Genomic DNA, 22,023 nt, shown 5'->3' with positions numbered 1-22,023 from the left:
AAAAAAGATTTTGCAGACTACAAATCATGTTTATGTTTTGAAATCATGTTTTGGCATGTGGCGCCACCTACCGCCGTCTACCAATCATTGCAGTCAGGAGAGTTTCAGCTGCCAACAAAACCATGGGTTGCCAGTTACGTCTGAGCTACAATGGCGGGGAACACAAAACCTAAAAGACCTCGGTATTTTGAATTTTAATGTAGTAACAGTTTTTGGCCACATTCTTACATATGGCGCCTTTAATCTATTAGCTTGCTTTGTTCTGAATTCAGTTACCGTCAACTTGTTTTTTTTAGTTTCAGCAGTTTCTGTGATTGAGTTTGACACTTCTGCTTTAGAAGTTCGGATTTGCACATAGTGAAACTGTGTATGTGTGTGTGCGCGTGCACGTTGCCTCAGGTGCTTCGACTTTGCCCCACGCTGAGCCTCTCACAAAGCGATCATCCAAGCATTAGCATCTGTGACAATGAGTGTAGATGTGTGTGTGTGTGTGCTTCTGTGGTAGTGTTGTTAGATTAAAAGATTAACTTGTGATGGCATTAGTATTGGCAACCAGGAGCTGAACGTGTGTGTGTGCACGTCTGTAGGCTGTGAGGACATTTTGAGGGTTCAGACTTGATTTTAGAATTGGGTTTAGTTAAGTGACACACAAGAAAAGGTGTGTGTTCTTATATTTGTTACCTTTTTTGTACCTAAGGTTAGGGATAAGGCCTTGGGTAGGCTGACCAAATGAATGAAATCAACACGTGCGTGCGTGCGTGCGTGCGTGTGAACCCAGCCATAACAACACAAGTCTGGTATCACTTTAATCAACTGTTCAATTCAAACACCAAAGTTCACCAAAGTCTCGAGTGAGGCAAAGATATACATTAAAGATGTACATGTACTGTATGTACAATATAAAAGAGATGCATGATAAGAGGGCGACAATACAAAATTGCAATAGAGCAAACATGCGTTGGAAAACACATCACGTACACTTTACACATGGGCTTGATTCCACAGAGCTGCAGTAAAACTGGAAACAAATACTGAGGAAAATCAGTGCAAAAAAGTAATCACATTAAAGTATTTTTTTTGCCATTACAGTACGCCAACGAAACATACATTTTTTACCATTTTAAGTTTAATTGACAATTTACAATTAGATTACATTGTGTCATAATGTACAAAAGCTTTATAATAAGGTCATATAAAACGGAAATTGATACACAAGCAGAGAATAATAATAATAATAATAATAATAATAATAATAAAAGCCACTGAATGAAACCACTGAGGTGGTAGCTCTACGAAACAAGGATAATGTAATTAACCAAAATGGGTAAATGCAAAAAACATAATAAAATTTTTTTTTGGTGCACACTAACACACCCAGCATCATCCGAGTGAAAAATGATGATGAAGGAAATGTGGAAACTAAACTGAGAAACCTTTTCCACAACGTTTCTATCAAAAGCTGTGATTTCGACAATTCAGCTGATGGGTGAAGAATGTTTGGAGAGGGAACTGCTCCTCTGTCCATTCATTCATTCAGAATCAATGGTATGTTCACATTCTCTGATTAATGCAATCACAAGACTGTCACTGAATTTGCCCATTATCCTCCATGTACACTGCCCCTCATATACAATTAAACAAATTAAATGATTGTTTTTCTTTTGTAACTACGAATACATAAAGAGTTCTCCCCCCCGTTTTTTTTTTCTTCACTCATCAGCCAACAGGACAACCGGGCAGTCTGAAGGCATCTGGTACAGGACTGTCCAGTTTACAGATGATTTTGTAGATCCCTTTCTTCCAGCAGGGGTCGCTGTCTCTCCCAGTCCAAATGGCTGCATAAAACTCCCTCAGGGCAATTTCTGACACTTCAATAAACCTGTCTGGCACCTGCGTTTGAAAGACAGAGTTAAGAGTGACAAATGTCAACACGGCAGTATAATTATTATCATACTATTTGCTCAAACTGGATATACATAAAATGCACTTTAATGTGTATGATATTCTACTCTTATTCAAGGATGTTTTCATGTTTCTGTTATAAGGCCAATCTATCAGTCCAGTTACATGAATATCCTCAGCTTTCTAAATCTTGTTCTTGTTCCTTTACTCTCATTGAGATGACTACCACACTCGCATCGCATCACGGCCGGTTAGCTCAGTTGGTTAGAGCGTGGTGCTAATAACGCCAAGGTCGCGGGTTCGATCCCCGTACGGGCCACACTCCTTTTCACACGCAAGCACCCTGTGATTTTAACAACGCAGTCACATAAAACCCTTTTCCCAACAGCCATTTTATGTTGTGTTTTAGCAGAAAAAACACACGTGCAGCAAAACCAATGACACGGTTTACTTCATGGAAGTCAGGACAGTGATACTGTAAACCAAATGCACAGTAAAATGAGGAAGCTAACTGAAGCTCAGGCGTCATTATCCTGTTGATTTACACGTTTACACCTGTGATTTTACTACTGTGACCTGTCAAAATGGCTGTTGAGCCAAAGGGACCCGACAGAAAAGTGGAACTAGCCACTGAAACCAAGCCCTTCACCATGCTAACACAGTTAGCATATCATATTCACTCACACACTATGTAACCTTGGTCTGACTTCCACTAAATGTAACATATGAAGGTCCCCTGTCCATTAAAAGGAACAACAATATTTTCTTCTTTTTCAAATTAGTGCACACTTAAAAATACAAACAATCAGTACAAGTTGTACAAAACACAAAGCAAAACAAGCCAATCAGAGATGGCAGACTTCACTCCACTCACACGACAAGCCTCTGGTGGCCTCTGCTGGTCATATTGGCAAGTGCAAGTGCAAGTGCGGAAGCACAAACAAAATAACAAACAACAAAATGAACTTTCCAGGACCAATTCCCTCACATTCAAGGACAGAAGAGGGGAGGACAACTTGTAAGAGCATCCCCCATCGCATCCACTTTGATTGATTTGAACATAAAACATGCATTTTATTTTCTATGAATAAGCTCTGTTACGTTAGAATAGGTTCCTGTTTCTCATCTTAGCTTCAATTCTATCATAACTGCTAATATCACAATGCCGATCTGTCAAGAGTTAATCTATGGTAAACCCCTGAGGACGTCACAGGCCTGATAAAAGTGGTTTGGGGGCCAGATCTGGCCCCAGGGCCTTATGTTGCCCTTGTGCATTTGACTATGATTTTAACATTTTAATTGTTTGTGTGGCATTAATGGAGACTGTGTGTGTGTCTGGACTGAGAAGCCGTAAAATTAATTGCCCATTTGGGATCAATAAAGTAGTCTCAATGTGAAACATCACACTTTCACAGCAAGGTGAGGTACTGAGGCACCAATCACTGGGCATGATAAAGCCCACACCAAAGGGCAACATAAGGCGCTGGGGCCAGATCCGGCCCACAAATGCAAATTTTCCAAGCAAGCTGAGCCGATACCAAAATGTGACGCCAACAGACTGCCGGCCACTGAGTCGTGTGCAACGTCCGACCCAGGAATCACAATGCTGAACTGTAGATTAAAGTTAAAAAAAAGACTTAAAAATCCTGAAAGGATGCATTCATATCCAACATTTACCAATTACATTTTTTAAATCTCAATATTTAACAGAGGAGTCTGGTGTATTTAGCGACAGCACTGCACACAGATGGTGAGCCTAATCACAAACCGTTCAGACGTACTTCAGTTCAGTGATTGCGTCAGATGGAGTCTGCGCTCCGGTCATGCAGCGAGTACTAAGCGATTTGGTAAACAAATCTTTTTAATGAACCGATGACCGAAAAGAACTGCTTTGCCCGTCACTAGTTGTGTGTTTGTGGCGTGAATGAAATGACGTCGTTCATGCAGCTGTGCTACGATGACCCTACACATACTGGAGAGGTACAGTTCAGTAATGGAAAACAAGAGTACCATGATAGCCCAACCGTGGACTACATTAAGTTATAAAGCTGAAAGTGGTGACTGTACACACACACACACACACCTGGTAGATGTTACTTTTATTGTAGTGCATGTTTAGTATGCGGTAGAGCTCTGTGTCACGGCCCACTCTCAGCTGACTCTCTCTGCCAAGACGAGGAGCACCATCTCTGTGACACACACAAAATAATTAAAATTAAGCTATTACAAAATGTATTTCATCACATATTTCTTTTATAACTATTCATAATTAATGTGAAAGCACAATTTATGTTTTAAAACTAGAACAGTACCAGTTATTAAAATGGCCTAATAATGATTTTCTTTCTACAGATTGCCAGAAATGCAGGGTAACATGCCAAGGTAAAAAATCAGTATCAATGTCTGACTCTACAAAAAAACAATAGTATTTATTACTAATGTTTTTGTTTTTTTTTACAGCAAATGCCAGTTCAAACCGACCGGGTGAGAGCCTCACGGACAGCCTGCCGTGCGAAGCGCTCCATCTGGATGTAGAAGAACTCCCTGAAGTTGCTGAACCATTTAATCATCTGGGAGGTCACGCAGCGGTTAAACTAGACAGTGAATGGGAAAAGAGCAGGAGGAGAAAAAGAAGTGAGCGGGTCAGGGCTGCAGAGACAGCAGGAGTGGTGCTTGATCAGACAGAAACGGATTCATGCATCGACAGAGGCGCCCATTTAACTACAGATGCTTAAATATCACCTTGTAATATTGAACAAAAAATGGGGATGAAAAAGACACTTTGAAATGTGATTGGATGAAAAAAAAAATCCCTTTTAGAAACATCTGAATCAGAATTAGCTGAGATAAACTTGTATCTGTAGTACATATTTTGAAGGCTACAATATCTGTATAATTTTTATGATTAAAATATGGTATATTGCATTTCTGTTTTGGGTTTGTAATATGTGGAATATGCAATATCGTTTTTTTAATCGCATTTTACAATAACTCCATCGTCACTATGATTTGTTAAATTGCCATATTTACACTACTACTACTTTGCCTTTGTATTTATTTTTTAAATTAAGGCAGTATTGCAATCTCAGTATTTGCAATAAAATACAATACCAACTGTATGATTTCTGACTAAAATGTTCAGCAACCATTACCGCCATGACATTTGACTTCTACTTTTAAAGCTTATCAGCAAAATTCACTTAACTGTTAGGGGAACTAATACAAAAATGGTGTGTTTTTTCCATCAACTGTACTAACTTGAGTTTATACACACATGTAACACATAGTTTCAGTGACCTGTTACAGTATTTACCTATATTAAGCATAAATATATACATACATACATACATACATACACACACATATACACACAAGTAATGTATTAAATATATATATATATATTTATTTCAAAATTTTAAATTCAATGTTATATGAGTGTGTAGAAATCAGAGACCTGTTACAGTATTACTTATATACCTATATTTTAAATTTAATTATGGAATATTATTGAAAATGGTCAAGCCATAGCCTCCCCTTCATGTGATGTACAGGAGGAAATAGTTGATATACGTTAAGTAAAAGCATAGCTTTGAATAAAAATGGCACCACACACACACACACAAACACACACACACACCTTGACATCAGGGAAGAAGGTCTTGAGCGTGTTGGAGCTGGGGTAACGTGCGTAGAAGAACATGAGCTTGGCTTTCTTCAGGTGACACGGGGACAAGCCTTCCTGGATGTAAACATGAGGCCAGTCAAGGAGATACACGTGTACACGTTACTTACACAAACACACTCTTTCTAACTGAGGACACTCAGTCGCAAGAAGCATGAAGCCCCGACAACTCTCGAAAAGGATATTCCCCCAGCCGTCAGGTAGAGCTCTCCTCCGTCCATCCCTCCGCCTCCTCTCATGCCCCCATCTCCTCTCACCCCTCTCTCCCGGCCACCGAGGGCGTGGCGGGCGAGGGAGGGGTCCAGGTGACCCAGCAGCGGGAGTGGTGGGAAGGAGGGGTGAGAGGACGGGTGAGAGGAGAACTCCAGGAAGGGGTCAGAGCTCAGGAAGTCCTTGCGGGGCGGCGGCAGGTGAGAGAGCTGCGGGTGGTGCAGAGCGCGGGAGAAGAGCTGCTGCATGGAGTAGTGCAGCAGCGGGAGAGGGAGAGGGGGTGGGGGAGGTGGAGGCACGGGGAAGGACGAGGAGGAGGCAGAGGAGGAGGACGAGGAGGGGTGGGAGCTGGAGGAGGAGGAAGGGTCTTTGTGTTGTGTCGCCGGGGGTAAGAGGGAAGGGTGGGAGAGAGGAGGGGGAGGAGGGCGGGGAAGAGAAGGGTGATGCATGGAGAGGCTGGGGTGAGAGGAATTCATGTGAGAAGAGAGAGGCGGGCCGAGGAGTGGGTGAGCCTTCCGTGGGTCAGGTGACCTTTGAGCAGCCAGTGGCGTCGCCAGGTCTGATGCATCGGCGCGATGCGACTGTCCTGGAGCCACCATGCTGCCGTTCCTCATCTTTCGGAGCTGCTTCTCTCTCTCTCTGTCCTGCCCTGCCATCTTCTCCTCCTTACCCCTCGTCTTCTCCTTTCCTCGTCCACTTGCCACAAGTCCAGTCCACTCTCCCTTCTCCCTTCCGCCATCGTCAGATGGGAGGAAAGCGATGGCGGCAGGAGGAGAAGACGGAGCCAGATCTTCCGTCTCTGTGTAAAGGCGGAGAACTCGGTCGATGACTCGGGCCACGGCGCTGCCCAGCTCCAGCTTCAGAGCCTGGGCAAATTTCTGCCCGCCCTCCTCGCCCTCCTCTTGAATCCCTCCATCCCAGTCACCTCTGACCAGTCCTCCACAATCCAGCCACAACCCCGCCCCCTCCATTAGGCCCTCCACATGCAGTCCTCCTCCTCTTCCACTCTCCATCCTCTCCTCTCTCTCTTTCTGCCTCTCTTCTCTCCGTTTGTGGGTGTGGAAGTTATCGAAAGGGGAAACGGAGAGAAAGGAAAAGGATTCCTTTTCAATCTCTCCGTCATCAATGTCCTCATCATCGTACATCCCTTCAGTAATGTCTGCCTCTTCCATCATCCCCATGTCTCCGTCTCCCCCCTCTGTTGCTCCTCTGTTTCCACCTCTGTGCCGTCTTTTCTTCTCCTCTTCCTCTGCCAGGTGCTTCTCCCCAAAAGCCCTCCAGACTTTCTCCTGCAGGACCTGCAGTCTCTCTCTTGCCTCCTCCAGCTGCTCTTTCAGCTCTTCCCTCTCTCGCCTTCTCCCCTCCCTACCTCCCTCGCGCCTCACCCCTCCCTCCTCAGCCTGTCCGTTTCTCTGCCTGCTCTCCAGTTTCATCTTCTTCACTTTCAGGATGTCTTGACTCCACTCTGCAGCGAGGGCACTGTGCCTCTTCTTCACCTCCAAAAAGCTCTCCTCTCCCTCCAGGCCTCCCTCCTCTCCTCCATCACTCCCTTGCTCCACTTGTCCGTCCTTTTCCCCTCCACCTTCCTCCAGATTCCCCTCCTCCAGGTGCCTGTGTGTGCCTGGGCTTGTGCCGAGTTGTCCTCCGATTCTCCGGGAAGCTCCACCCGGCTGGTGGAGGTGATGAATGAGGGGAAAGCCCGGAGGCCTGAAGGCAGGAGGAGGGCGACCTGCACTGGGCTCGGGATGAACTACAGAGAGATCTGAAGAGCTCAGAGCGGGAGCAAACGCGTGGATCTGTGGAGCAGAGTCACTGAAAAGATCTGGGGGGGAATCCATCACTGGGGAGAGAGACACAAAAAGGACATTGTCGCTGAAGTTTAGGTTGTTTTGCATTTTTATACCACAATATTATATTCAAGTCCTCTCCGTTTTTAATTTTTATTTACATGTATTTTATATTACAACTTCAGAAATGTGTATAACACTATTACAAGAGAATAACATGACCTCCTTTAATAGTTGTGCTTTTATTTTTTGTAATTATCATTTATGCCTGATAATATTTTTGTGAGTGCGTGTTAATATTACTATAGTATAAATATATATGTTATTTTTGTATATGTGGAATTACACTGCACTGGAGTATGACTGTATATATGTTTGCATGCATATAATTTTTTTTATTTTAGTTTAAAAATATGAGGGAATAATAATGCATTTTCACAAACTTGGCTAAAGCTGCAGTATGTAACTTTTGTTGTAGACGTCATTACCAGATTTGTTCTGCGCATGTGCGAATTGTGACAAACTACCTGCAGAAACTATTCATGGCAGGTTCGGCGATTTTGAATAAAGTAATGTTACATTATTGTAATTGATTTGTAAATACATATCCAACACTTTCTTTTTCAACGTTATTCTTACAACATAGACGTTTTTATGGCATCTTTTTATTTTATTAGTTATCCTAATGAGGCAAATTAATGTCATCTTTCATTTTGTAGTTATTCTTGTAAAATAAAACTTCAAGATTCAAGTTGTATTGAAAAAGCTCACCTACATTTTGTTCACCATTGTTTTGGGGGGAATTCATAATGGGAAATAATATAATGTTGCCATTTTTCACTAAGCCTATTTACATTTTTTCAGTCCTTAATTATAACATTTACTTTTATCAGCTGCGGCTTGTCAAAATTAATAAAAAATGCTTTTATAAAGAGATGAGAGCAGGTTTGAGTTTAGCTTATTAAAGGCAGTAATGGCACTACTCGCCTCAACTCATTTCAACTACTCCGACCTTCAAATTATACAACCATGTTCCATCATAATAATAAGTATATTTGGAGCAATATTTCACATAATTTTCAAAATAAAAGTGTATAAATGGAATCATACAATAAGAAAAAAAGTATTAATCTGTAAAAATAATCTGTACATTTAGAAAAGACAAATACAGAAATACCTTATTATAACTTGACATTAACCGCACTTTTCCATTATACAGTTCTAGCACTGCTCAGATCAACTCCAAGCGCCCATACTAAAATGTGATGTCAGCCACTGATTGGCATAGAGTGTCGTCACTGGAAGAGCATGACGTCCAACACAAGAATCAAACTGAACAGTGCTGGATTGTAGATCGGTTAAAAACACTTAAAAAATTTGCAGTCCAACATGTGCCTGATACCAAACCAAGCAGAGTCAAGTCGAGTTGAGCCGAGTCGTGCTAGAACTGTATCGCAGAAATGCGTCATAAACGGCAGAGTGTATGAAATTAAGTTTGAGACCTCTGATCTACAGAGACCATTTAAAAAAGAAAACCTTGGAACAAATTCAGGTCTCTCACGGCACATATGTGTTACTATTACTTTGGATGATTCATCAACCTTGGAGTGTATGTGCTTACAATTTCTTTGCTGTGAAACCAATACTGTCATGTTTCATGTGCCGTGAGCTTATTGTGATATCGATAAATGCATATCATCCTTGGACTTCTGCTTACCTGCACAGCAAAACCAAACGGTCCACTGTATTTCAATGAGAAGGAGCCGCGATGTCCTCGCATAGAGCTGGGAAAACACAAGCATACATTGTGAGAGCAGAGAAAAGTTGAGGACGGTGGCCTTTCACCGTGAGAGTGAGGACAGAGGAAAAGGAAAACAAGAAAGAAGGTATATTATATGTAGAGCTCAGCAGACAGGGGACAAGGCTATATGCTGGTGGTGCAGTAGGTTAACATGTGGCCCGTGATCTTTGTCAGACATCTCATTTTTCCTGTTTTATCTCTGGAGCGTGCTGTCGAAACAGGCTCCATCATCGTACAAATGCATGCAACAAAATGGAGGGAAGTTGGTTTGAATGAGATGTGGACGGATCTCGGCGCGGAATGAAAATGAGAGACCGTTTTATTTTACTGGCAGATTTAGGTACTTGAAATACTGACAGCATGTTTTTCAGCGTCGTTGTGTAAGGCTCGCGAGTAAAAATACATGATACGATTGTATCGAGATCAAAAACACGCACTAACCCATTCCCCCCTTTTCTTTGTTTTTTTTCAGTACGTAACCTCCTTTTCCCTCTGGACGCCGCTTTCCACTCTTTTCCTTCCTCTCTATTCCTCTCTCATCCCCTCTCTCTGTTATCAGTTCAGGCAGCTTGTTAAGCACTGTTTGATCAGAGTATTTACCATCACACACACACAGACACAGACACACACACACACACACACACACACACACACACACACACACACACACACTGAAATAGGCTTGAGGGAGGGCTAACAATGGTCAATGGTCCTTGGTGAGTGAAATGGAGTGAGAGCAGCAGCATGTAGGTTTGTGTGTGTGTTTGTGTGAGAGAGAGTGTGTGTGTGTGCACACATGGTAGAGTGCGAGTTAACAGTAGTCCTACTTAGCTTTGATAACACCCCTAATCCACTTCAGATGGACACACTGTCACTGATGTAAGGGTGGATAGAGAGAGAAAGAGGGAGGGACGCACTAAAAAAAAAAAAAGTGAAAACACACACAGTCTTGGTTTTCGATGACTTAAGAGGACAATTACATTTCCTGGTTAGGGCTAACCCTAACCTTAGCCTTACCCAAATCCTCACAATACTACATGTCTTTACCTTAAAATGGAATAATGTATGATAGATAGATAGATAGATAGATAGATAGATAGATAGATAGATAGATAGATAGATAGATAGATAGATAGATAGATAGATAGATAGATAGATAGACAGTGTGTGGATGCCTGGTGCAACATGAAGAGAATAATCCTCCTATAAATAGCTAAATATCAATTATTCAAATGCCCTCTCCTCTCTCTCTCCCTCTCCCTTTACTATAACACAGACCAGATGGTGAGGCAGCCAATGTGCTTATATCAGGGACAGATTAGCTTTTCAAAGCCAGTGGAAAGCTGCACAAAAAAAAAAAACACACAAACACTGAACTGACTGAGCAATGAAAACGAAAGCTGTGACAAGCTCTGGATTAGACTTAGGCTGAAGAGTGATGATGGAGCTGGCGCTGCATGAGGCAAATTATACACACACACACACACACACACACACACACACACACACACACACACACACACACACACACACACACACACACACACACACACACACATATATATAAACTTCCTGGTATTAAATATTGTAAATCTGTGGATTATATTTGGAAATTTTAATCTGGGGTTATTTGTTTGACACATGTTACTAACACGCAGAGTGAAAGTGGACAAAATACAGCCATGCAGACAGATGATCTATCTATCTATCTATCTATCTATCTATCTATCTATCTATCTATCTATCTATCTATCTATCTATCTATCTATCTGAATAAATAAATCAATAACTATCTCAATAAATAAATAAATAAACAATGTTTTAATATAGTTTATGAGCTTGTGAGTGAAGTCTCCGCGTGGCAGGATGCGTCTGCCGATTCCGCCAACACGCGAGAGGAATTCACTTCTGCTGTTCACGCGCACGAGCTGTCACTGTCACACACTGTGTGTGTGCGCGTGTGCGCGTGCATGCGTGTGTGTGCGTGCGTGTGTATGTGTGTCCTGTGACTTTAATTGGCAGCGGTGGACTCCGTGTCGCAGCGAGGCAGACAGACAAATAAACACCGAACGGAGCAGAAGAGAACGCACTGAAAACAAACTTTACAAACACAAGTGTCTCTGGACTCACAGGTGTTCACCAGCTCCGGTGTTGTCTCTCTCGAGGCTCCTGCGCGCTCTGCTCTGCTCTGCCTCGGGTCTGTCGACTGTCTGCAGCTGGCCCGGGAGATGAGAGAGCGGAACCACGGAGCCCTTCTGTTCCGTTCCGTTCCGTTCCGTTCGCCTCTCCTCTCTGTTTACTCTTTGTTCCGCAACTCTCACCTTCAGCCTCCTCCTCCTCTCACCAGTTGTGTCACTGCTGTGCAGGTGTTTTTTTTCTTCTCCTCCCTCGACAAAACCCCGTGTCAAACCATGTTCTTCAACAACCACCGCTGCTGCTGCTGCTGCTGCCGGTGTGGAGTGGAGTGGAGTGGGCGGGTTTGAGCTGTGTCCACTTGACGGTCCGGTCCCTCCCATGTTGGCATGACCCCCCCACTCACACTCATTAGCAAACAGCTAGTTTAATGAAGACACTCATACATACAGTGCATAACCAGGGTCGGCCCAAGCCTTTATGGAGCCCTAACCTGAATTTGATTGTGGGGGGATTATTTACACAAATGTAATTTTTACGGCGGAGAGTAAAAAAGTGTTTGCTGGTCGTTAGCCTGCCGTCTGTGGCTAGCGTTAGCTGTGTGACTAATTCAGCCGGTTAGCTAACTGTCAACAGCTGACTGTGTAGAAAAATAGTTGGTTGTGGAAGAGAGCGGTCTTGTTCTATATTTATTTCTAACTTTATTTACATGTATTTATTTATTTACTGTTCTTAAAACTTCTTAATAAAAACGGAAACTGAGAAGTGTAGACTTTGTTTTACAACTGAAAAACATTTTAAAAGTACCGTTAGCTACCGGTACCAAATTCCATATACCGATACCGGTATTGTATCGGTTAAATTACGAACGGTTCCCAACCCTAGCCCCTATTAGGCCCTGTGCTGGACTGGTGACCTGTCCAGGGTCTACACCTTTCTCCCTATGTCAGCTGAAATTGGCACCAGCACTCCCTGTGACCCTCATGTGAAGGATAAAGTGGTACACGATGAGTGAGTTAACCTAAACCCAATGCTACCCCGAATCCTAATCCCAGGTCTTAACCCCCATAAACCCTTTAAGGTCGCAAGGACCAAACAGAATGAGCCCACTTTCCAGCTTTTTGGTCCTATACACACACACAAACACACAGTCTGGTTGGACTTCAGAGGACATTTAATTGACTTTCCTGTAAACATACCCTAACCATACCTACTATAATGGCCTAACCCTCACCATAACCTAACTCGTTACCTTAGAATTTAATAATTTATACTACAGGGACATGAAGTCCCCCATAATGTGACTGTGTAAAGAGATACAGGCCCCCACAACATGAGTAATAACTGGAACACACACAGACACAGGTTTGTGCAGCTATTTTTGTTAGAATGCTGCATTGACTTTCATTCTTTTGACAAAGTTTTGTTCTCCGTGAAGACTACAAAAGTCCTGACAAGGTCAGTGTTTATGCGACAAAAGGACCCAAAGAGCTTTATAGTGCAGATTATAGCAGTTACCATCATCTTTCATCATCGTCGTCATCGTCATCATCATCAAGGCAACAGTTAGTTTCAGATATGGAGACGTGCTCAGTCACCACAGACTCACACACAGGTGTGCAGACAGATGTGTAGACTACAGCTGCTTCTGTGACCAGTGAGACTCCGGTGGTTTCAGCCTCATGTTCTCACCTTCTGTAGAGCCTCATATGTTTGTGGCTGACAGACAGGTGGTCATTCATTAACAGTTTTATCTGCCATCGCAGGAATTCTCAACACAAACACGGAGCATAAAAACAAATAGAGAAAACCACAGTGAGTGCCCTCACACAGTCTCACACTCTCGGTCTATTCTTCTCTACTTATGTGTTAATACTCATTTCTATGGAAGCGTGTCACAAGATCAGTGTCACATGTGATAAGATTATGTTAAGACAATCTATAAGTTTCATGTTATAATTATTTTTACGTGTTTTATAAGAACAATAATCTATCTCATATGGTTTTCACAGTGTAGAGTGGTTTGTTGTCATAACTATATACAATGCTTATTGTTCTTCAATATACGTAATACACAATAAACAATCACATGATATATTATATATATTATTCTAACAACAAACTGATGTGAAACGTAGATATTTTTTTAAAGAATTAAATCACCATCTTATAATGTGAAATAACAACAAACAATAACAATAAAGCATCATGTTAAGTTAAGCGTATATTGCTTTAATGATAAAGTATCACATTTTTACAGGAACACTCAGTTAACAGCTGTTTAAAAGATTTTTTTTTTTTGCAAGTCTCAGTTAAATTATTGATTTACACAGAGAGGAGAACAAAGCTTGACCTTGAGAAAGACATTGTGACCTGTTGCAGGGACAGTGTTTCCATCCCTCAGAATATTCTTATTATTATTGAGGATCCCTACTTTTTGGGGTAGTGCATCACCTGAGTGTCCTCTCCATTCCATTCCACTCCACTCGCTCTCTCTTTTGTCTCATCTCACATCTGCGGTTTTTTTCTGTATTTCTGTAAAAAAAAATGGTTGGGCACTGACTGAAAGGTCGCAGTTGTTATGGAAACGAGGCTGGTAACAAAAGCTGGACACGCGGGTGCTGTGGGAGAGAAGGGGAGGAGGGGGGTGAGAAAAAAAAGGTGAGAGAGAGAGAGAGATGAGTCTGAATAAACATAAACATGCAGGCAGGGAATGAGAGAAAGTGATGGAGAAATAAAAACATGCAGCAGCAGCAGCAGCAGCAGGAGGAGGAGGGCAAAGAGATGGCGAGGTCATGAAATGATGGCTCCATCTGCAATAATAAATAACAAAAGATAATACCAGCCCCTTTTTTTTCGGGGAGGACAGTGGCGCCACAAAGGTGTGGCTTTGTGTGTGTGTGTGAGAGAATGCAATTGATGGATAATACATGGATCTGCTGCACAAGCCGCAGAGAGAATACTAAAATGCTCAAAGTGTTCACAGAAAAGCCCACAAAAAAGCCTAAAATGGTGAGTGTGTGTGTGTGTGTGTGTGTGTGTGTGTGTGTGTGTGTGTGTGTGTGTGTGTGTGCAAATGCGGGAATGTCATCTCTCAGAGGGCTTGTATTATGTTAACCACTTAGACCAACATCAAACACTCACTCTCTCACTCATGAACACACACACACACACACACACACACACACACACACACACACACACACACACACACACACACACACACACACACACACACACACACACACACACACACACACACACACACACACACACACACACACACACACACACACACACACACACACTCTCTCTCTCTCTCACACACACACAGTCTGGTTTCCATGACTTCAAAGAACATTACACTCGTTTACGTGCATATTTTAATCGAGCTAAAGCCATGGTCCGACTAAGACTAAGGCAATCTGTCATCTTGTTGAGAAAAGCGATTTATTGACCGTGTATGTCTGACTCTGCCTCTGTAGGGGGCACTGTATCTCTCTATAAGATAGTGTTTATTGAATCAGTTTCCTGTTGACCTTTTACGTCACAGAAAAATAACTATTCTAATGACGTGTTCACACCGGACGCGAATTGTCGAATTGCTGCGTGGCAATCGCTTCTATCGCGCCGCAGAATCGTTTTGTACGTTTTGTGTCTCGATGGATGCGATTGAATACATACATTGAATGATACACTTAAGTATTCGCCACAGGATGAGACACTATGGTTCACCGCTGAGTTTACAACAATTTCAGCCTTCACATTCTGCATTGGCTAAATATGTAACCCATTTAGCCCACTAATCTTTCCCCTTTTCCTTCGTACGGGGCAGGACCAAAAAAAAAAAAACTCAAAAAATGTGGTACTCTCTTAGAAATAAGGGTTCCAAAAGGGTCCCTTTTCCCGAAGAAAGGGGTTTTCTAGTGTTCTTGGTAACACTAATGGTTCCAGTAAGAACCATTTTGATCCAGAGAACCCTTTAAAACCCCTTTCCTGAATAAAGGGTTTTAAAAGGGTTCTTGGTGGAACCCTCCAAAAGGGCTCCAGGTGTAACCTCTATAAAAAGGTTCTACCTGTAGCCAAAAAGGGTTCTCTCTATGAGGACAAGCCGAATAACCGTATATGGTTCTACTTAGCACTTAGCACTTTTATTTCGAAGAGTGTAGTTGAGTAATCAGACTATGAATCACATTATCCAGGACTAAGACTAGCTTGGTTTTTGTCGGACTAAAGTGTTTATCTGACACTAAGAAAACCAAATTATTGTCTTAGTCCGACTAAAATCTTACTTTTAACATGCACGTAAATGCAATAGCTTTCCATAACTAAATAAATAGCAAAAAGTTAAAGTAGTAAATAGTTATCCATAATTGTTACTGGCTTAACCCTAACCTCACATACAACATTTTTCCACCTTACACTCTTAGAAATAAAAGTGCTAAGTAGAACCATATAAGGCTCTTAGTGTTACCAAGAACCCTTTATTCAGGAAAGGGGTTTTAAAAGGTTCTCTGGATCAAAATGGTTCTTACTTGGAACCATTAGTGTTACCAAGAACCCTTGAAAAACAAATGGTTGCAGGTAGAACCTCAGACCTTGTAGAAAACACTTTTGGAACCCTTATTTCTAAGAGTGTATAATGTCATAATCCTCATACTGTGCAAACAGATTTAGGTCCCCCACAACATGAGTAATCCCTCGAAAACACACACTTCAGTCGTCAAAGCATTAAGGTGCCAGCCATTTAAATAGGACATCCCACAGTGAACAGTGAGAGACAGGGGTGAGAAAAAAGGGATAGAGTAGAGTGAAAAGTGAAGAAACGAGAAAAAAAGAGAGAGCGAGGACAGGAGGGGGTGAGGACAGATAGATAGGAAAGGATCAATAAGTGGCATAAAGTGTATGTTCATTGATTTACTCTACACCAGGGGTCACCAACGTGGTGCCCGCGGGCACCTGGTAGCCCGCAGGCAGCCAATACAGTGCCCGCGGGCTCACTTCACTTCACCTCACTTGCATGTATCCGTATGATCGCTCAGTAAAATATCTTTGATATTGTTTATAAAAACTGGTAATCGTTAGGAGTAAGCACTGGAATGAATGTGTATGCAGTTGAATGCATAATATTAATCATTTAAATGGTAAACAAACAAAAAAATGTTAATGTGGTAGCCCTCCATATTATTTTTTACCCTTAGGGTAGCTCTCATCTCAAAAAGGTTGGTGACCCCTGCTCTACACACACACACAGAGTGAGAATGATGGGGGCAGAAAGAGAGGCACAGTGTCTGTGTGAAATACAGAGCAACACACACTCAGAGTAAGTGAGGATAAGTAAAGCACAATCCTGAGAAAACCACACCCAACACAGGTCAGAGGTTAGTGTGTGTGTGTTAAAGCTCCCATAGACCGGAAGTTCCAATTCACGCTGTGTTTTTGGTGTGTATCTGCGCCATTACCTGGTTTATGAGGCCCTAAAGTTTCGAAACAAACAGTTCAGCCACTGTTGAGAACACTGGGTTTTATAGTGTTCTCGGGCTCTGCAAACGCTCTGAAAAAGCCTAGGAATCGTGACGTAAGGATCACTAGTCCGGGCACATCCGGTTGCGTACATTGTACCGCAGAAGAAGAAGAACATCCTTTGTGGAGGTGTTTCACTTGCGACAGTGTCTTCTGACTCTGGGTCAGAAAAGGGACTACGGCCAATTTTAGCCATTTCCAGGACCAGTTCACCTCAGGACTAAATGTGGTGACACAGCTTAAGATAGGAGGGCAACTTGTGTTCTTGTTTTCCCTTGAAATCCACAAACTTTCAAGGATTTCAACAAGAACCCTGACTCACCTTCAGCATTTTATCATCCTTCAGTACATTGTTAGGTCTTAGGAGTTAGTCGCTAGTGGACATGGTGAAGCAGTTATACTTTAGATAACAACTCCAACAGTGTAATCCTCTCATCTCGCTAATCTACATTTACAGTTATCCCTGATTTAAATCAAGTATCTGGATTAGATTATACATATCGCTATACTTAAGGAATTTATATTGTATCTTATTATATTAATTTTTTTCCTCTATGTGAAAAATAAACACATATAATACAGTAATTACAATTACCTGGATATTAATTTGGAAATTATATGTATTTTTTACCACACTATTACCATCATTATTACCATAAACCTACCGACTACACAATTATGACCATACTATTACCACACTGTACTGTAATGTAGAGTATTACCAGAATAACTTCTTTATTACCAGGCTTATACTTAGTGATTTCTCTAAAAAGATATACAACTATATTGCTACTGTATTGTAATGTAACATTTTACCATTATGGTAATTTTATTTCATGTTTAAAGGAGAATGTGTCGGTGATCAGATGTTTCTCACATTTTGATAAGGATTTCTGACTTTCATGGTTTCATTGTTTTGCATTTTAAAAAAAACAAACAAAAAAAACCTTATCACCTCATAATCAGCATGTGTCATGACAGGCAGAAACAAACTGGACGGGGACGTATTTGTGAGAAAAAGACAGACAGAAAACAGAGCGAGTGTGTTTCAGTGTGTGTGTGTGTGATAGAGAGATGAGAGAGCGAGGGCGCAACAGAAGTGTGGCGGAATAGCTGAGGGCAAGGTGAAACAAACGGACAGAGAGGGATAACAGGCTCGTGGAGGGGGGGGGATGTGTGTTAAAGGCAGAAAAAGAGAGAGAGAAAAGGGAAGAGATACAGAGCGGAAGGGGAGAGGGATGGAGGAAGTTGAGGGAACAAAAACATTGTGTGTGTGTGGACAGCTGAAGGTGTCAGAATGTGCTATCTGGCTTAATGATGACCCACTGGGCATGTAGGTCACAACGGTTTGTGTCTCAAAGCCTTGACTGTACGCCCATGTGCATCCATTAGTGTGTGTGTGTGTGTGTGTGTGTGTGTGTGTGCGTATGTGTGTGTTTAAATAAGAGCTAACTAGACGCACACATGTGTAAAGTGGTCTCTATAGTGGGCATTTAAGAGTGGGTTTGGTCAGAGGTTGGAGAAGCAGTTTTTCTAGCTGGTAGGACTCAAAAGATACACACACACACACACACTCGTGTGCACCCACACAACAAAGTGTGTGGATCCAGTTTTGGCTTCCACACCAACAGCTGCCCTCCATGTCATACATGCACACATAATGCACCATGTACGGCACTAAATTATGCACACACATGCACACACAACTCTCTTTTGATCTCTCATGATAACACACACACATGCACACGCACACGCACACGCACACGCACACACATGCACACGCACACACACAGGGGGAAGCTATTATGCTCTCAGGCTGGAGTGTTTTGATGGTATAATTGCAGTGACCAGTGAGGAAAAAAAAAGGGAGGGATGGACAGAGGGATGGGGATGGAGGTAGAGGAAAAAAAAGAGGAGAGTGCTGACACTCTCAGCATGCTAATGTTCTATCTCTCTCTCTCTCCCCCCCTCTGATTCCATCCGTCTCTCCATCTCTTTGTCTCTCCATCTTTCTCTCCATCTCACGTCCTCTGCGTTTCACAGGTGCAACACTTGAAAGAGAGATGGTTAGAGAGGAAAAGAGGGATAAATATGTATGTATATATATATATATATAGATAACAGGATGGAGCAATGTTATCTCTTCCTTTCTCTGCCATCCCTCCATCCTCTTCAATCTCCCCACAATGCAAAACAGAAAAAAGAGGTACATGGGGATGAAAGTAGAGGAAGAGGGAGGGTCAGTTTTTTTTCCAACCCGTTAACAATGGAGGGATGATCTCTGCTTATCCTCTAATCACATCCCTTCTTTTTTTCCTCTCCTCCATCCTCTCTGTTATCACCAGCTCCTAAAAAACCCTCTTTTTTCTCATCTGCTGAGAGAAAGCACAGTCTTTTCCTCTCGCTGGCCTCTGTTTTTTGGTCGTCTCTCCATCTGTTTTGTCCTTCCAGTCCTCTGCTCTCCAGAGAAGAGATTCTGCTCCATGCCACTGATCTCTGTCCTCTTTTGCAGGCCACTTTACGCCCCCCCCCAGCTTTTTTTTCTTTCTCCATCCAACCTTCTCCTGTTTGGTTTTGTTAAAGCTGCAGTATGTGACATTAGTTGCATATACTCCATTCTTCATCTAAAGGCTCTGTCAGGCAGTACTATCAGACATCCAAGCGGGCTCTCCGTATCCAACGCATGATTCCTCGACGCGCTGCTTTATCCTCACATTCAAATAATGATCTTTATGGCGAGGATCGAGGACAGTCACGATGAAGTGCAGGGGATCTGAGTGAATGTTGCTTTCCAGCCTTTAATAGGTGCTGTTCCACCGTGTCCTCACATCTTGTTAGAACGGTTTTATTGGTGTAGCAAATCTTGATCTTGGACAGGCTCGAAGCGGGAAAAGACTGGTGCGTGCTTTTCACAGTTTTTGCATTCTTCATCACAATATCGAAAACCGAAATTGCCTTTTTTGGCCATTTTCGACCATGGTTCGGTGACCTAATTTTCAGTGCATCCCTAATTGAAATGAATACATTTAGTGTCAAATCCTTTGTTGTGCGACATGCTGGTTTTAAATCAAATTAGCTACTTTTATCCTCCACCCTTTGACAGTTTAGCACAGCACAGATTAGTCTGATCTACTTTTGTTGTCGTCATTTGAGTCATTGCAACACTTGAAGGTGTATGGTATCGGGTGCAGCAGTAGCAGTTTTACTAATACAAATACAAGCACATGAGGGCAGCATCAGACCCAATACTGGTATCGGTGCCTCCCTAGTTAATTTCTACAATTTTGTCTATTACTGGGGATTCACCAGATCAATATCAAAACCATTCTTATAGGTTTAGCAGCAAGTGTGGAAAGGGGAAATGTGACGGAATTTGGAGAAGTGAACTAGCACAAGTGCATTATGCTGTATGGATAACGAACATGACATAAACAACTAGTATCAGTACTGGCAGTCTGAGACATGTTATGATATTTATTTAGCAAGTAAAGTGATTTATGAGCAGTTTATCAATGATTTAAGTGAAGTGCAATCATTTGTTGATACAGTATAAAGAAAGAAACCGAAGATTTAGTTGGGGTGCCAGTTTCCTCGACACTCAAACAGCTTCTTAAAGCAACTACGTTGTTCAGAATTGCTCTGTTGAAGAAAAAATTAACATAAAATTGGCTGATTTATGTGTGAGCACAAATGATGATGAGATGTTTTTGCACTGGATGGAGCAGTAACTGTCATCTAACAGCGCCTCTCAGAGGCACTGCCTTGCTACTGATTTCTGTCCTCAGTAAAGAGATGTTTCTCTACAATTCTAGAGGACAATCATGCACTGTGGATAGAGTGATTTGCATGTTGGGTTTGACCTTCTAAAATATCCTGATAAGACTCGCTGAGCACCGACTGCTCTCTCTAACTTTAGGAAGCAAGGAAACAGATGTGTTATTGACCAGTTAAAATTACATTTATTGACAAAAAAATGTGCAAAATGCAAAGACACATCACTGTATTGGAAAAAGGATGGTAAGAATGAACTAAGAGTTTTATTTAATGTTACGTTACATTTTATTCATCCATAATTAGCTTCCAGTTTCATTTAATAAAGGCAGTCTGCAGTGTAGTGTGTACATATATATATATATATACACACATACGTGTGTGTTTCTGTGTGAGTGATTTGCATGTTGTGGTTCAGAGGAGCATTACCTCTCACTGTACACAAGAGTCTATATTCTGTATAGATTTATCTAGTGCCTGTATCTTCATCAAGATAAAGATATGTGTGTGTGTGTGTGTGTGTGTGTTATAGGGCTGCAATGATTATTCGATTCATCGATAATCAATCGATTACGAAATTAATAGTTTTTTTGTTTGTTCTATATAACAAATAAATCATTAAAACCAAATAATTTTGGTTTTCCCAGACAAAACAAGACATTTGAATACATAATTTCTACGCTTGGTTAACACCGGTCGACATTGTCTGAAATTTTACGGACCAAACAAGTACTTTAATCAAGAAAATAATTGGCAGATTAATCGATTATGAAAATAATCGTTTCGATGCAGCCCTGGTGTTTGTGTTCCTTTTGGGGACCTAAATCTGTTTTCAGTCACATTACGGGGACTTGTCTTCCGTATCAAGTCCCTGTACCTTAAATTATTACATTTTAAGGTGAAGACATAGTGTACGTTAGGATGAGGTTAGATCAAGTAGTTGGATGGTTGGAGTAAGTCTCAAGTCTTCAATTTAATGTCCTCCGAAGTTAAACACACCAGACTGTATGTGTATTCTTGCATGTGCAGCTTTATAGTGGTCCTCACTCACAATTGTTTTATACATAATTTTATTTTTGTATAACTTTAAAGGGCTTTTGGGGGGGTTACAACTTCATTTTAGGGTTCGAGTTTTAGTTTTAGTCAGGCAATTAGTTGTAATGGTTAAGGTTAAGGGGCTAGGGAATGCATTATGTGTGTGTGCGTGTGTGTGT

The 22,023-nt window shown here is 41.8% G+C and overlaps 1 protein-coding gene across 1 annotated transcript; it reads right to left on the bottom strand.

The window, feature by feature from the left end:
* Window positions 1–1,563: 1,563 nt before the first annotated feature.
* prox3 (prospero homeobox 3) lies at window positions 1,564–11,719 on the bottom strand. The gene is made up of 7 exons (XM_083910140.1): window positions 11,513–11,719; window positions 9,299–9,365; window positions 5,755–7,634; window positions 5,540–5,641; window positions 4,384–4,496; window positions 3,986–4,091; window positions 1,564–1,890 (listed from the first exon to the last, which is right to left on the bottom strand). The coding sequence occupies exons 3-7, from the start codon at window positions 7,630–7,632 to the stop codon at window positions 1,717–1,719; spliced, it is 2,373 nt and encodes a 790-aa protein (XP_083766266.1). The 5' UTR covers window positions 7,633–7,634; window positions 9,299–9,365; window positions 11,513–11,719; the 3' UTR covers window positions 1,564–1,716.
* Between the last annotated feature and the right edge of the window lie 10,304 nt (window positions 11,720–22,023).

The sequence above is a fragment of the Microchirus variegatus genome, assembly GCF_963457635.1.
Source record: "Microchirus variegatus genome assembly, chromosome: 2".
Taxonomy (NCBI): Eukaryota; Metazoa; Chordata; class Actinopteri; order Pleuronectiformes; family Soleidae; genus Microchirus; species Microchirus variegatus.
This window is presented reverse-complemented; position numbering and strand designations above follow the sequence as displayed.